The following is a 16,758-nucleotide window of genomic DNA, read 5'->3' as shown; positions in this document are numbered from 1 at the left end:
GAAAAGACGTGTGCCCTTGAAAACCATCATGCCCAATGTCCATTATTATTGTCAGACAAGATCGAAGGACGAAGATTCTCATTACAGTGAATCTTGTAGTTGATGGATGAATGATCTGTGTAATGTAATCCTCAGACAATTATGCCACATACGTAAAGATGTCAAACTAAGATTGGTGATATTGGTTTGTAGGTTACAAAACAAATAATACTAATTTCACTTTTATAATATATGGAGTAGGCAAAGGCTTACTTTTTAGATGCAAAAAAAAATAAAGATTGCACGAGTATTGCTCCAACATGTACATTACTCTATACAATGATGTAATCCTTGGCTAACAGACTTGGTTGCGCATCATGTTGTACAGCGAAAATAGCCAATCTACAAGTTCAAAATGTGTCACAGTGCAGCACGTTTTGAGCTTGTACATCAGCTAATTTCAGGTTGCAACACTGCAACTATGTATAAATCCCCCTAAAGCTTCAACCACATCCACTCATTCAAGGTGATGCATCATTGAGAGTAATTGCAGTGACAGATTGATGACTAACCTTGACAATGACACCTTAGTCTATAAAACCCTCATTTCCCTCGGCTGTGTTATAACAGCAGCCGCCGCATACTTGCTCTGTGTGTTAAACATCTTCTGCGGAGATTACAGAGGCTCTTTTACTGCGTACATCTGAAGGTAAGTTGGGCATAGTTCAGTGTTTTATATCAACGTTGTTACAGATAGACATTGTTGCCTCAATGCCTCTTGTTGTGATCAATAACTTAAGCGCTACCCTGATTAGTTTGTACTAAATCCCGATGCCGGGTTTTGTGTGGTAATGATTTTTCATTCTCATTTTCAGCCAGCTGCCGGCAGAAAGGTTCCAGGGCCTTTTGAGGGAAACCATCAACAATGTGGATTGTAGCTCTCGCCCTTTGTCTGCAATTGCAGGGAACTATTCCAGCCAGTGCAGACAGCACAAATCAGCATTCAGAACCATCCCCTGTAATTGAACTCTTTGGAACGGCGTCTTCGGGCCCTTCGATACTGGAGGAGGACAAATCCAATGCCTCCAATCATCCATCCCAAGTGCCAAGGCCAAAAACACAGCTCCCTCCTATGTGCTTTAAGCCGACTAAAATCAGAGACACGTTCAAATACATCAACACCATTGTATCCGTGATCGTGTTAATCATAGGAATAGTGGGGAATTCAGCCTTGCTGAAAATCATATATGTAAACAAATGCATGAGAAGTGGCCCAAACATACTCATTGCAAGCCTTGCTTTAGGGGATCTGATACACATTGTGATAGACATTCCAATCAACACATACAGGGTAAGCTATTTGCTTCAAGGTGTGCAATTAATTACAATGAGAAAATGATGTGTCACGTCACCTTATCCATTTTCTCTACTGCCTGTTTCTGCTGCCTCTTTTTATTCATTGTACAGTCTTGCAATTTTTGAATCAATTGTGTGCGTGTGCGTGTGCGCGTGTGCGTGTGTGTGTGTGTGTGTGTGTGTGTGTGTGTGTGTGCGTTTGAAAATGTTAGTTACAAATGTACCCCTGCCTTCTATGCAGCTCATGGCAGAGGACTGGCCCTTTGGTGTGGCATTGTGCAAGCTGGTCCCCTTCATACAGAAAACCTCTGTGGGAATTACAGTGCTGAGTTTATGTGCCTTGAGTGTTGACAGGTAAGGGGAATGTCAAAGGAACATCTTATTTCCCTAAACACTGAGCATATCTTCTTTCTATCTTTTTTTGACTGATAAGCAATACCATTCTGTGCTCCAAAAGTAACAACTAACAATGCTATCTGTATTTCATCTGATGGAAAGATGTATTTAGTATCAGTGCTTGAAATGTTATTTAATCTGGAAATGTTTCATTGTTATGGACAAAAGTCCCGTAAACCATATAATTTCCCCATCGATTTTCCAGATATCGAGCTGTTGTATCCTGGAACCGAATCAAAGGCTTTGGCGTTTCCACGTGGACCACAATAGAAATAACTTTGATATGGGTTATTTCTACCATGCTTGCCGTGCCTGAAGTGGTGGGCTTTGATATGATAACAATGGACTATAAAGGCAAACATCTGAGAATTTGCCTGCTGCACCCGATGCAAACAACCCCGTTCATGCAGGTAATGCAACCCTCGCACAACAGGATAGAACAAACAGATCCACAAGTGTTTGAATTTGTTCTCTGTTGAAGTGAACGAATACAACTAATAAATCAAATTGATTGTCATACTACTTGAGCTTGTCAATGATGTCATAGTACACTTCAATATGCATTTTTACTGATGTCAACAAAGTTCATGTGCAGAAAACTAAATGAGAGTGTTGATTGTAATGTTTAATTGACAGTTTTATAAGTCGGCGAAAGACTGGTGGCTCTTTGGCTTCTACTTTTGTATGCCGCTGGCTTTCACAGCCATCTTCTATACGCTGATGACCAGGAAGATGCTGAGGAATACAGAGAATACCTTAAGTGACCACACCAAACAGGTTAGGAATGAGGAGTCTTTATTCAACTCTGAGAGTATGCAAATGTAGCGAAATAGGTCCATTTGGATGCTTTTGTATACACTCAAAAGTTGCAAACAAATTGATACAGGCTTTCACTGTGTATTTGTCATTATGTTATTACTTGAATATTCATCACATCCTTTCCTTTTTGACTAGAGACGAGAGGTTGCAAGAACCGTCTTCAGCTTAGTGCTTGTGTTTGCTGTCTGCTGGCTGCCTCTTTACCTGAGCAGAATGTTGAAGTCGACCATATATGATGAGAAAGATCCAAAAAGGTGTCGGCTACTCAGGTAAGCTTGAGGAAAACGGTACCTGTGTTGTTGATCAGTATCTGTTCCAGTGTCCCTGTGTAGAACTCGCACTCATCCATTCCTTTACCTCATTTCTCTCATATAGCATCTTTCTTGTTTTGGACTATGTTGGCATTAATATGGCATCCATCAACTCCTGCATCAACCCCATCGCTTTGTACCTCGTCAGCAAAAAATTCAAAAGATGTTTCAAGGTAAAATGTCATCCTGTTCCTGTAATCCTTTAGTCCATTTGCTTTGCTTGATTTTAGTTTTTACTTGGTAGCAATACCACAATTTGTATATACAAGTAAAAGTCCTGCATTCAAAACTGTACTAGCATTAGAATATACTTGCAGCACAATGCCAAACATAAGTACTCAATCATTATGCAGAATGGCCCATTTCACCATTAATATTATTGCATTGTAAATAATAATGCAGCTGGTAAAGTTTGGACTGATTATAATTATTTTATGCAATATTGGGTAACGTGTAAAGATTTATAATGATGATTGATTATATAATTATTATAATTGATCAGCTAATGGATGTTTTGTATTGATAATCTAAATCTGCGAAGTATCTAAAGTTGTCAAAAAATAATTTGAGTGAAGTAAAAAGTACCATAATTGATCTGAGTATTGGAGTATAAAGGATTAGCGTAGGAATGGAAAGAAAATGGAAATAAGTAACGAAGTACTAGGTAAAGGTAGCCTACTATACTGATTTATATACATTCACCATATTACTTTAAATTATAATAACCTTTTTTTAACCAATTAAACCCTACAAACTCGTCGTACCGAAGATAATGAAAATAGACAATCTACAAGCTCACAATGTGTTAGATCTGACATGTTATGATGCAATGTGATCTTGTAGATCTTCTATTTTTTCTAGACCTAAACCTTCTAAAGGTTTTAGATTTTTTTGTAATGATATCCCCAAAATGGGGATGGCAGGTTGGAAGTGGCTATGAGGCGGGTGGATACAGGCGATGGGGAAACCAAGTAATCCTTGGGCACAGTGTTCTGTGCCTTGCCTTCAAGGTCAAACCAGAGTAATCAGCGTTAAAATGGCCAGACTACAGCAGGCGGTGACCTAAGGTGATTAGTAAAAGTGAAACACTAGACACCAGACAGTCTAACCAAGAGGTTAGACTGAGAGAGAGTGCCCACAGGCAATGATTCAGTCTTAATATAAAGGCTTACACTGTAGGTCAGCATTCAAGGAATATCATCATAAATCTCTGCCGGCAGGACAGTGTATCTGCTGGGATTATTAGACTGTGGTAAGCTAATTAAGTCTTCCTTTTTTCTTTTTTGAGGACGATGATTAGTGTTTCTGTCCTATGACCAATTGCCTCTGTGTGCCCTTCAGGCGTGTTTCTGCGGTTGGTGCGGCTGGTGCCTACCTCACCAGGCGCTGAATCACGAGGACGCACAGCCGGTGTTGAAGTCCAAAGCACAGGAACAAGCCTCGGAAAACAGCCACGTCAAAGCCCCGGCCTAAACTCTCCTCCACGCCCCTACCCGAGCACGAGAACACCTGGTCGTGTTGGTGTGGATAATAACCCATTTAGGCCTGACGTCAAAATAAATATAAAGTCTTCTGAAAGATTTGTGCCACATCTTCACGATTTTTTCAAAAATAGCAGACCTACAAGCTCGTAGTGTGCCACTCGGTGGCGCTATGAGCTTGGAGATCTGCTATTTTTCAATAGCTAAATAATGTTTAGTTCAAACACCAAAACGGGTTCCCGTCCAGAATGGGATAATAATAATATTTATATATTTATTTGTATACTACTTTTCCAAAACAACGTTACACAGAGCTTTGCAGAACTCTATAGATTATATACAGGAAAGATGTTGGTCAATTTGTGTTGTCGTAAAATAACCAACATATCTCTCTACACTGTTGCCCTTGGTATCAGACAAGCATTCGTAAACATAGTGTAAAATGAGATCCCCAGGCACACACCAGATTTGATTGACGTCACCAGGCTTCCATGATACTATAGAAACACGCTGTGCTGTCTGTTGTAGGATTGCAGTCAGTTGAACATCTGCTTTGGCATGAGACTCCATGGGAGTGAGCCTCCTGTGACTCGTAGCCCCAAGGGTTTGACTCAGTCCCAGCCATTACATCAGGTTTTACCTACTACTGTGTATCATGTAGCACAGTTCTTAAATCACTGTTTGGGCATAAGGTTAAAACTGGCTCACATCAGCACAATTCAATCCCATCATGTTTCCGCTGTCTGCCTGAAAGACAACATTTCTGTTCCGTTTCTGGTTATTTTAAAAAGCTCTGCCCTAGGAAAATCAAGCAAATTTGAATTTGACACTATTATGTTTTGCATAGGTCATGGTGTATTATTAGCACCTACATATTTGATGTTTCCTCCATGTGACTTGAGCGTTTATTGTGCTCTGTTTAGTATTCAGACTTTGAGCAAAGCATTAGATTGGTGCCACTGGTAGATTCTGACTGACTTCACCGCTGAATGACTGATTGATGTTGGCCTATTTTTAATGCATTGTTAAATGTGTAATGCATGGAGACACTTTATAAAAGACCTGAGAGTGGAAAAGAAGGAAAATGAAAATGACAGAATGGGGTCAGGGGGAGGGGAGGGGGGGAGATGAGTACCTGATAGGTCTTCCTGTCACAGGACAATTCAAGCACAAATGAGCTCTCTCTCTCCCATGCTGTATGAGGAGCTCTCTCTCCCATGCTGTATCAGGATCTCTCTCTCCCATGCTGTAGGAGCTCTCTCTCCCATGCTGTATCAGTCGGCAAAACAATGTTAGTGGCTGGTTGGACTGGTTGTTAAAATGTCCTTTTGTCTAAAGGAAGAACCGTTCTCTCAACCCTTTATAAAGACTCAGTTTGTTGTCAATTGTATCATACTTTATGTTTTGTGGGTGCAATGGGGGTTGTCTGTCTGTCTGTCTGTCTGTCTGTCTTTCTAATCATCCCTCTTATTATGTTCCTGTCACATGATTTTTATTTGCTCCACACTCGCATGAGGATATACATAGTTTGCTGATATCATTGTTTATACTATTAATTTTCATATTGGTACCACGTTTGAAGCGGCTGCCAAAACAAAATAGTTTCCTGGTCATTCAGAGTGCACACTTTTCACCATGGGATTGGAGGACATCACTATGCTGCTCATCAGTTCAGCAGGCTGTCATGTTATGCTCCAAATCAATTATTTTAGCTTATTTAAAGATAGTAACAATTAAGTGCAAAGTTAAACATTTCTCGTTATGCAATCTTGTTATGACAGAGTATGGACCATGAATTGATTGATTGATCGTACACACATTATAATCCTGCAAATTGTGTAAAAGTCATTAAATCTCATTTAAATGCAACGCCTACATTTGCAAATCCTTTAATTATAACTCGTCCAAGAACATAAAACACTGTTTGTGACTACAGTCAGTCACCTAAAATATGTATAAAGGGAACGGAACTAGTGAAGTGAACGGCCCACACAGCGTTATTCGCTGTGTCTCTAAGACCCTGACAGTTGGGTACAACAAGGTTGGACCAGATACTGGGGTTGGATAATACTCATTTACAACACAGCCAATTTGTGCCTCTTTTGATCTAGCATAACATGGTCCGTGGATAAGCACGTCTTATGCAAACATGGCTGTGGTAAATCTAGCCCTACTTAAAATGTAAAATGCTTATTTGTAGCCTATCGTACATAATATGACCTCCTCCAGTCAAACATTGCATCATATTTCGGAACTGATCTTATTGGATTTTCCCCTTGGATGCATTTTGATGTGCGTGCGTTTGTGTGTGGATATATTAGCATAATATTTACAGGAGTATCTCTGTCTCCAGCTTTTTGTTAATCAGAAAATACATTTTCAGATAGGTGACACAATTTCAGCTAATCAGGAGAGAGTAGCCTACCCAATATCAGCTTAATTTTTATAGCGTTCCAGTTAAAAAAAAATCTGCTCATTTCTTTGCCTGTCATCACTTCCAATTACACTTGTATCTGTTTAATCTGTATTCTATCCTGTCTGAGTTCTCTATCCTGATTGGATAAAATTGGTATCCTGATCTGAAAATGCATTTTCTATTTAATAAGGAGCTGGAGCTCCTGTTACTGAACAAACGCTAGTCTATAGCAATCAGAATATAGAGCTACATTTAGCACTTATTTCAACCAAATAAAATCACTTACCCTATACCTTTAATGTTGAATGAAAAAAACCTGTACCTCCATCTTTTAGGCCATTCATATTTCAACTGAAGTTAATGTGGTGCTAAAACATTAGGCAGATGTAATGTTTTTTTTTATAGCGTGGCACAGAAGGGCCAGCCATATAAAACACAATTTGTCTGTATTTCCCCCATACTGTATGTTCCCCCACGTTTAGCCAAAATGGATGTTTCTCTGTATGTCTCATGAATGTATGTATGTACGGTAAACGTATGTATGTCCCCTTAGCTTTCAGTTTGCAGTTTAAAAAAAAAAAGAAATTGAGTTCTACAAGGCTCCAGACTAGTACTTACTGCACAGGGAATCCACACCATTATTAGACCCTGTCTTATACAATGGTGTCTTTCTCCTGCTGTCATATCTTACTGTCAGACAGGAAACTGGTTTGTACTGAATGTTCTCAAGTCCTAGACTCTGTTTTGTCCCTGTAAATGCCATCACATAGCCATCAAAAGGCATGGAGTTATCATGTCCCCTGCAGTGTGTTCGTAACTGGCAGATGACATTGAGACAATCCTGCTCTTTGGTCCCCAGACAGTGACGTCAGTGTCAACATTAGTGACAGAGTGGGTGTCTGAGACCTTCTTCTAGTAATCTCTGTACACATGAGGCTAGGACTCCCCATGGTGCTTCCTCGACTCCCCAGACTGTGGATTTAATTAAACAGTCTGAAATTAATTAATCAGTGGGGTGGCAGGTAAAGGGACTCCTCACTGGAACTGCTCACACAACCAAGACGAGCATTTCATGTGCGCTGACAGTTATTAATTTGCTGTATGTTTTATTATAGCCTGTGATTATATAAAATATAAGAGATACAGAAATTCTATGAGATTAAAAGACTTGGCGTGGGGGAAAAAAAGTCCACTAAATTATCAAAATAACAGCTCCCTGAAAATCAAAGTATGGACCTGTGTTTGATGTGTTCTATCAATTAATTAAAAACTTCAGTTCTGTATAATAATGTGTTGTAAATTAGATGGAAATGAGATAAAATATTCATTTAGTTATCTGGGGAATCTGCCTGGAGGGCTTTTTAGTCTTCAGTCTGGCTCAAAATGCTGTCCATATGGCAATTATGTACAGTAGTGTTGCAGGAAGATTGGTGTGATGCCTAGTGGCAGAGAAGAGTCTGCCTGTGACAAACCGCTGCTTGGATCTGATGTGAGTTGAGGGAGATAATGAGGCTGTTGTAAGCTTTAAGTTTAGAGCCTGGCCCCTGGGTGGCATATATAAAGTTGTATTTATACTTGGTTGCATGCCGGTGTCGTGCAGCCAAAAAAGCTGATTTGCAAGTTCACAACATGCTGGCAGTGTGATGTGTTGTGAGCTTGTAGTTCTGCAATTATGCGTACACGACACCACTCATCACAAAGTAGGCCTATATCAAGCCCTAAAGTACTCGGGCTCCCTCATTGTTTCACATGGCTGCGGATTGAAAACGCATTTTCTTTATTCTTCGTAAACTTTGTCAGTACTCCCAGCAACACTTTTGGACAACTTCTGCTTTCATGTCGTACGCCTCTTGACATTTATGCGAGAATGAGCTATTTTTTTCTAGTCGGTAGATGGAAAGCCTAGATTCCATTTCTGCCTGGAGTTATCTATAGCACCGTACCCGCTTAAGCACACCCAGCATTGGATGTGAATGTGTTATCGTGAGGTTTTAACAAATATGAGGATTTTGAAAGATGAAAGATGTCTTATTTATTGATCCCACTGGCACTGATGGAGTAGAAATTGTGTGGTTTGCTTTGCATAAAATAACACATTGTATGTAATTTCAGCTGATTGATACAAAACATAATTATTGCTAAAATAAGAATCTTAACCTGTACTACTTTACCACGGTTAACATGTTCATGTGTGTCCCTGTCCCCATGACAGTAGTCATTTTGTAGAGTCCTCCGTTATGTCCACTTTACACCCACACTACACCTACACAGGTTCCATATTCAAGTGAAACAAGGACTCGATGCAACCAAGTGCAATACAAGGAAAAAGAAAGTAACACGACAGTGCATGCAAAGTAATTGCGCTACCCAGGAGAATTGCCACAATGTTTCATTAGATACCAATGAATTTCACTGAATGCACGCCGGTCCATATTTACAGTTTTATAATAAATAGGGCCTTGAATACTAAATAAGAGTGGAAGAAAATGATGGAATGAATGGGAGAGAGGGAGGGTAACTTCAGAGAGACATCTTGTAGAGTCAGACTACTGGGCAGAGCTGCAAGTGGTCACTCAACCATGGGATTAAAAAGCATTTAAGCCGTGTACCAAAACCCCGAAACCCTGCTCTTTCTGACCATTCTGGTGGAAAAGAAGAGACAAGTGTTTGGTGTTTGCTAAGATGATACGGCTACAGTACAAAACACAACGACGGGTTACAGGTTTTTCCGCAACGCTGGCAACAAAGAAAGCATTTTAGTGCTCTCTTGCAGAAAAACATAATGAGCTGGCCTAAAAGGGTTTCTGTGTTATGGTTAAGGTGCAAAACGGACTGTCACTACTGCTTATTCGATTCAGGTCTGGATGTAATGGCAAACATGCAATCAAATGTAGGGCGTGCTTGCTAGAGTGGTTCACTTCACACTAGTAATGCCTCGCAGGCAACAACAGGCAGATTTCTTGACAGGCCATCCAAGCTCCTTTGAGTGCAGAGGCTTGATTAGTGAAGCTTCACGTCTGAAAATAAATCATCGGGCTAAGGTATCTCTACTGTATCTGAGTGCTGGTGCCCAAGTGAATGCTGGTATAAAAAAAGGGAAGAAAAAAACCCAGTTTGGGGTCTTTTTCAAATTCACCAGAGCAACAGCACGTTGCCAGCCTGTCCTTTGTTTTTGATGGGCAATGATGAAAGCACAGGTGGATGCGAGAGAACACCGGGCACCACTCCCCTCCTGTGCTGCTGTGCACTCCTCGTCTGTGGTTTCCCATTAGCACAGGAGTGAAGGTTTGCAGCCTGGCTGCTGGGCACAGCGGGTCAGTGCTCACAGAGCTCTGTTTGTTCCCTGGCCTGCAGGGCTCCCAGGGTAAGCTTGGCTCCAGAGGGGATCCAAACAAAAAGGGGCCACTGTCTCGCACACTGGATCTGCTCTTCCAACACATTCGCCTTTACTACTCAACGGGGGGGGTACGTTTCTCTTCTTGGGAGAGGCATGGCAAAAGGAAATACGTTTTTTATTTTAAACGGCGGCCTCAGGATATCAAAACATTGCTGTTCTGAGTGAGGTGCTGTATTTTTCCTCAATTTTCAATGGCATTTTTTATAGTTGTTTGTGGTGATATTTTTATGTCATGAGTTTCTCATCTCCTTTTGTCTATAGCTTCAAATTCAGAGGCTTTTGTGTTGTGTTGTGCTACAGCACGACCCATATTGAGCGGAATGGTAGGAAACAGCTGACAGCAAGCCATGGGCATACGTTTACATATGTGTGTCTAATGTATGCCCCGCCGTCGTATACGACAAAGAATAAATCCGGCCACAGAATTACACATTTTACTTTCAGTTGCATTTAAAGAAAGATAATTACATATATAGATTATTATGGTCTTGCTGAACTTCAGCCAGGGCAAGAAGGATGCATTGAGGTCAGAAATTCTCAATTTATAATTTCACGTGTACCTCTTGCTTCACATACAGTCTGGCTGTGACTAAATAAAGTACGGCCTACTCTTACGCCCGCTGTCAGGTCAGACATTCAATGTGGTGCTGCAATCTGCAGTCCAAGTATAACTCCATTATTGAGGGGACTTTAAAATGGGAGCTATGTGACACACAGCGGGTTGATTTAGTTTAATGACCATGACAGTGACAGCGCTGTGATGGAAATTGGACTCCCCCTGCAAATTTACATCACTTCAGGGTACTTGGGGCTCTTTTAGCGGCTGCACTCCAGAGCACGAGCCATCAGGAGGTCCTGGATATGTCATGCTTGTCACCTTCCTTTAAGTGCATCTGCAGACGTGGGAGAGGGATTAATATTATATAGCCTACGGAGGCACAGAGACCGTCTTATCAGCACTGCAGATGTGATAAGCACCTCTACCCCCGTGAAAAAACAGGAAAGATCTCCAAGTAAAGAGACAAGCATCTCTTTGTGATGTTCCCTCACACCGCGTCAAATGCGGTTTTAGTGGCGGATATGGTCCAATTTTACATCTGTTGTAATTTGATGTGCTGGGATCACCCTCTGTGAAATCGTCTTGATCGCGGCGTGGCTCTTTTCAATTATTTAGAAAGTTGGCGTATGGCTTTAGAGATAGTAATCTGATTTTCTCAAAACGTTTAGAATATGTCATAAGCCTCAATAATGGTGTTGAGGGAAAGAGACTGTGCTCTATACTCTGTGTTGTTTGTTTCATCTGGTTACTTTGCATACATGCTCCCTTTTCGTTAATTTAATTTATTAAAGTGACACTTTTATGGAAATGTTTGTTTCCCACTGTAGTTCTGTCACTCGTCTCACATTAGTTCACATCAGCGCAGATGTCAGTGTGCACAAATTGCTTTGCCTTGAACCTGATCCTGGACTGTGGATGGGAGTTATGTCAACCATTGCTGTCACATCAGTTTTATCAGAAAAAGGCCCAGTGGGACCATGGACACAACATGTGACACAATAAATTCTTCTACATCAAAGCTACGTGTATTATCATATGAATTTATTGAAGACAGCCAGAAAAGGTATATTGAGTTGAGTTCAAGCATCTAGCAGCCTCTGCATCTCATTCCTTTATTACATTATGCTTTTAGCCTCATGATGTGAAAACACTATAGCCTACTAACTACGTATTTGTGTCATGTAAATCTGCAAATAGGGATATTACATTTGTTTGTTCTTTCCTTGTGCTGTGATCGCCTTTGTATCCTAAATGTTTCATTCCGAGTCCAGGTGAAAATATGCCTTTGTTGACAATATTCAAGTACAGTATAGCCTGCTGGCAGCATAACATATTTACAACCAAAAGCAAACCTAGAAATTAAATATCCATGCATAAAAACATTGCTTAATAAGGAGCTAGGGGTTAATATATTTTGACATCTTTAAGTAGTGCTTAATTCTCACGAATGCCGTGTGTTTATCTTACACAACACCTAATATGCGTGCCACCCACCAGCGGCATGGCAGAATCACGCGGCAGGCCACCTGGCATCCCCTGTAGTTGTACGGCCAGGGCCAGTGGCCTCGCAGCGGCTCACACACTCTCTGACAGTGGGTGTAGCTGCGTCGACACTCTGAGCAGCAGATCCCCAGGTGGTCTAGCATCGGGTCAAAGGTTAGGGTGCCTTCCTCTCCCCCTTCACCTCCGCTGCGCTGAAGAGTGGAAGCAAAGTTAGCCCACGTTTGTTGTCTTTAGTTCAACACGCTATAAGGCTAATGCATCATTTTGAATTCGACCTCGTTTTCCCATAAAGTTTGAAAAAAGTTCTTTGAGAGTGAAGAGAAGTTTAATGACTGTCGGTGGTAATCATTTTCACACCAGTTCATGGGGTCGTAAATAACGGGAGGCTTGTTATCACCCAGGTGACCTGTATTTACTGCTGATAATATGACACCTACTCATCCAAGCCATCACAGCCAATGGAACTGATGGAGAGACTGAATGTGGTTTAGTCAATTTCCAATCTTGTACTTATCTCTATGGGATTAAATTCATGGCAAGGCTGTTTACCCAAGCATGGAGCTATAAACTCATCCGTGAAGGTGTTGCAAAAGGGGAAACATCAATTCATAATACATTTCTTTAGGGGTTGCTTTAGGGCTTGGAATTACATCCCCTACGACTCTGATAGCTCATCTATAATTCAGCAGCAATGATAATAACCCTGTTTATCATAAACAGAACGCCGTGGACATGTCCCAGACTCACGTGATAAGGGTTTTCAGGATTAAGCGCCGACCCCACCGCAGATGACACACCCTCTTCTTCCTCCGCCGCTCTGGAATTGTCACCCTCCGAGCGGCTCGCTGCGTCCTTCTCCTCGGCAGCTGGCTCAAACTCCTCCATGCTAAACTGCCGTTTGGCTCGCTGAGTGTCTCTTTTTCTCCTTCCTCCATCTGTTACAGCAGCCACAGGAGGCACGGGTATTGGGTCATCATGGACAAGATGCCATACATGTCCTCAGAGCGCTATTCCACATAGGCAGGACTGTCTCGGTCGTCCTGAATTATTGAATTAGCTGCAGTGATATCAAACGCACTTCTTTTCAGGATCATCCTTTTTTAATGTAAGACTTTTGGTGTAAGTCTCCAAATGTGGTGTGTGTTCGGCATTCGCAGCATTAGTGTGTATAAGTGTGTGCTAACTCCCAGACAAGGGCCTAAACTTGTACAGAAAATTGTAGATATCACCGCCATACAGGAGAGGCCATTAAATGGAGCATGTTGATCTCCAGGTGGATGACCAGGATTATTGTAGGCAGGTTTTGAACACTGAAAGGGGTTGTGAAATGTCACAAGTTGTAACACTTACTCTATAGTCTATACAACCATGCCTACGTTGACTCTATGAAGACCCAGCCTATTGGGCTGGATGATATGGGAATATAAATATCACTAATAGTAACTACTTCCATATGTGTCTTGATATATTGATAGATTTTACGATATCTGTATGGAAAATCTTGTCAAATGATCTAGTTGATGTTCATCACAGTGGACAGCATGGTACTTTAACAGGTAGTCAAACTGCCACGTTCTCCTGGCAGTATCACAATGGCAGCAGAATGTGACAGTTTGATTACCTGTTAATTTAACTATGGTTTGGGTTCTCAGAAATCTGGCTTGGTAAATGACCTTGTCATTGTGTTATTTAAGGATACACAGTTAGAAAAAAGAACATGGTTACAGTACGATTATAATGATTTACATAAATGCTAAGTTTCGAAATATTCCCCAAACCTGATATACACAATATCCTCAGTGTTCATTTATGCATTCGTAACAAGTGTATAAATGTAATCAAATGGACCCATAAGGATTGGGATGTGCAGTGTATAGTAGGAAGTAGGCCTATACACTATAGGTTGCACAGGACATATTATGATAATGTGGAGCAACAAGTGAACACGGCCACCTTTAGGATTGGTCGGTTGGATCCAGTAGATGGGAAGGTCCCCACAGAGGTCTAGGATTCTGGTACTGAGGAAGCTGGTGTCATTCAGGGCTTGGTCTGCTGCAACCCAAATCAGAGACTCGCCATCATACTTCACCGGCATGATTTCATCTGTCTGGTAGGATTCAAAGAGGCTTCATTGCACACACGGATGTGATGCATAATTCGTTCCAACAAATGGCAATGCTTGCGGGAGAGAAGCACGGGTGGAATTGAATTGGGTGGAACTATGAGGAATAGGTTGTTCCTCTGCATGCACTACAGTATATGTCCTCACTGGCAGGGGAAAAGAAGTGGCAGATGATTCAATGCGAGTTCGATTACATCCCTATTATATTAGGAACAACCAGTCCGAAGACCAACGAGTATAGGGGTCAGCAGATACAACATTACACTAGTGTGTGTGTGTGGGGAAATCAGGGAATTGGAAATCTGGAGAAAAAATATTAACAACTGAACATCCGGTCATTTTGTGGGGGGCACTGGGGCCACGAAGTAAAAGTAAATTAATCCACAAGATCTACAAGCTTGTAGGTCTGCTATTTTTGAAAAATCGAAGAACGACTGAAAACTGTCAGGATCTAGAAGACATTTTTAGAATCTGATCTCAAGCCAAAACTTGCATTGTGACATTTTGCACAGTAAAAGTGGTAATTTGCAGAAAGATACTTTCAAAGAGAGAGAGAGAGAGAGACAGAGAGAGAGAGAGAGATGTCGTCCTTTGAAGCATATCATACCAGGTCAAACATCAGTGACTCTTTGTTGTGAGTTCCCAAGTCAGGAAGGTTGGCTTTGATTTCAGATTTTATATAGCACTTCTCCCCACCGAAGAAGCGTATGCCTGTGATTCCCTGTATGAAATCACAGAGCTGCCATGTTTACACTCACAACTTTGCTACTTTCCTAAGCACATGCCATATTTGTGTTTGAGCTATATTTCAGCTGGAGGAAAATGAAGGGCAACTCACAATTTGAAAGTCGTGAATCTCTTGAGCTGCCTCATCTCCACTCCCAGTTCTGAACCTCTCTAGATTATTATCAGAGTCGATTTCCATTGACCCCTCCTTCACCTTGCCGTTAATGTTCATACTATAATGAACATTATAAACCTGGAGAACAATGTTATAATGGCAGATTTATCAGGCAATGTTTTGTTATTTACATTCTGACAATACAGTAACCGTAATCACATGAATCCTGGCATCCTCAAATTTACAAACAATGTGAAAGTTAGCAACACGTCACAAGATCACGTATCAAGATTTTAGCTATTTGTTGTATGCAGAGGTACAGTACAGTACATAGGGCGTAAGAGGTAAGAGATAGATAGACCTTTATTGATCCCTGTGAGGAAATTCAGGTGTCACAGCAGCAACAGTGGTAAGCATGAAAAAACAGGTAGAGGTAAGATTAAGAGACAGTGGAATAAAAATAGACTTGGAGTCTGACCCTAGCCATATGCACGTTGTCTGACTGAGTTAACATAATGTTGCTGGTGTCCTCCCTTGCAAAAGAAAATAGTCAAACTCTCTCTTGGACAGATGTTGCATTCTAAGCACATACAGATTTTGAATGGAGCACCACAGAGGATACCGCTGCAGACCTTGACAGAGGTATTTGCCCTACAGGGGAGCTCATTATGACACAAATAAATATTCAAGTATCTCTAATGAGGTAGAGCAAAGTTACCTGGCCAAGTTATTCAAATGGAATTTAAAATGCGCAGCTTAGAGGAGAAATGTATGCTATTTCAAGATCTGAAAAGGTGGCATTTATGGATAGGCCATTTCACCTGATGAGATCTCTTCTGACATTTTCATGAATAAAATACATTGGGAATGAAAATGAAATCATTATTTTGACCAATTATGTATCCTGATTATCACCATAAGTACTAGCCTAGTGATGACCACGGATGTCATTATGTATTTGCATAAGTATTCCTCATTCAACAGGCATGGCAATATAGCAATACTTACATTTTTATCACTGACTTTCCACAGGTAGAAAGCTCCAATGGATGCACACAGCATCAATACTGCTCCGACAATAAGAGCTGCAGCTCCAAATCTTAGGAGGCGACCAATTGCAGCAGAGGACTGACTAGTCGATGTGCTGTATGCCTTAGAATAATGTAATAAACCACATTGCAAAACATGAGTGTTTCCCATAATCCATAAACAATTTAGGCCTATGTCCAATTTCGAATCTTACAAGTATACAGACACTATTATATTTTTATAATATCTTACCGGAGGCATGTAATTTTCAAAATGTGAGGAATTTTCTTTCTCCGAAGTTTCTCCCATGTTTTCTGTAGCCATTGCCTCCACTGTTGATTCTCCTTTATTCTCCTTTGGTAGCCACAAGAGGACCATTTCACATGTGAGTGTGAGTGTGAGTGACGTGCGTGTGACCAAGCTGGAATTCTTCAGGTAGAGAAAGTAATCGCAAAATGTGCATGTGTCCTGACTTCTAAAACAAAGTATGAACTGAAATAGCCATGCTATTTGTTAACCCATTTAGACCTGAGGACGATTCTATACTAA

The 16,758-nt window shown here is 41.0% G+C and overlaps 2 protein-coding genes across 2 annotated transcripts; one reads left to right on the top strand and one right to left on the bottom strand.

Annotated features, from left to right (window-relative positions):
• Nucleotides 1–904: 904 nt before the first annotated feature.
• Nucleotides 905–4,334, top strand: LOC308330914 (endothelin receptor type B-like; the record flags this gene model as incomplete). Its single annotated transcript, XM_080785984.1, has 7 exons — nt 905–1,330; nt 1,577–1,689; nt 1,937–2,141; nt 2,368–2,508; nt 2,686–2,819; nt 2,926–3,034; nt 4,203–4,334. The coding sequence occupies 7 exons, from the start codon at nt 905–907 to the stop codon at nt 4,332–4,334; spliced, it is 1,260 nt and encodes a 419-aa protein (XP_080642110.1).
• A 7,843-nt stretch (nt 4,335–12,177) lies between these two features.
• Nucleotides 12,178–16,287, bottom strand: LOC308330638 (leukocyte cell-derived chemotaxin 1-like; the record flags this gene model as incomplete). Its single annotated transcript, XM_080785591.1, has 6 exons — nt 16,189–16,287; nt 15,178–15,318; nt 14,947–15,060; nt 14,171–14,324; nt 12,965–13,152; nt 12,178–12,408 (listed from the first exon to the last, which is right to left on the bottom strand). The coding sequence occupies exons 1-6, from the start codon at nt 16,240–16,242 to the stop codon at nt 12,178–12,180; spliced, it is 882 nt and encodes a 293-aa protein (XP_080641717.1). The 5' UTR covers nt 16,243–16,287.
• Nucleotides 16,288–16,758: the final 471 nt, after the last annotated feature.

This window comes from Protomyctophum bolini (genome assembly GCF_963924005.1).
Source record: "Protomyctophum bolini genome assembly, chromosome: 16".
NCBI classification, from domain to species: Eukaryota; Metazoa; Chordata; class Actinopteri; order Myctophiformes; family Myctophidae; genus Protomyctophum; species Protomyctophum bolini.
This window is presented reverse-complemented; position numbering and strand designations above follow the sequence as displayed.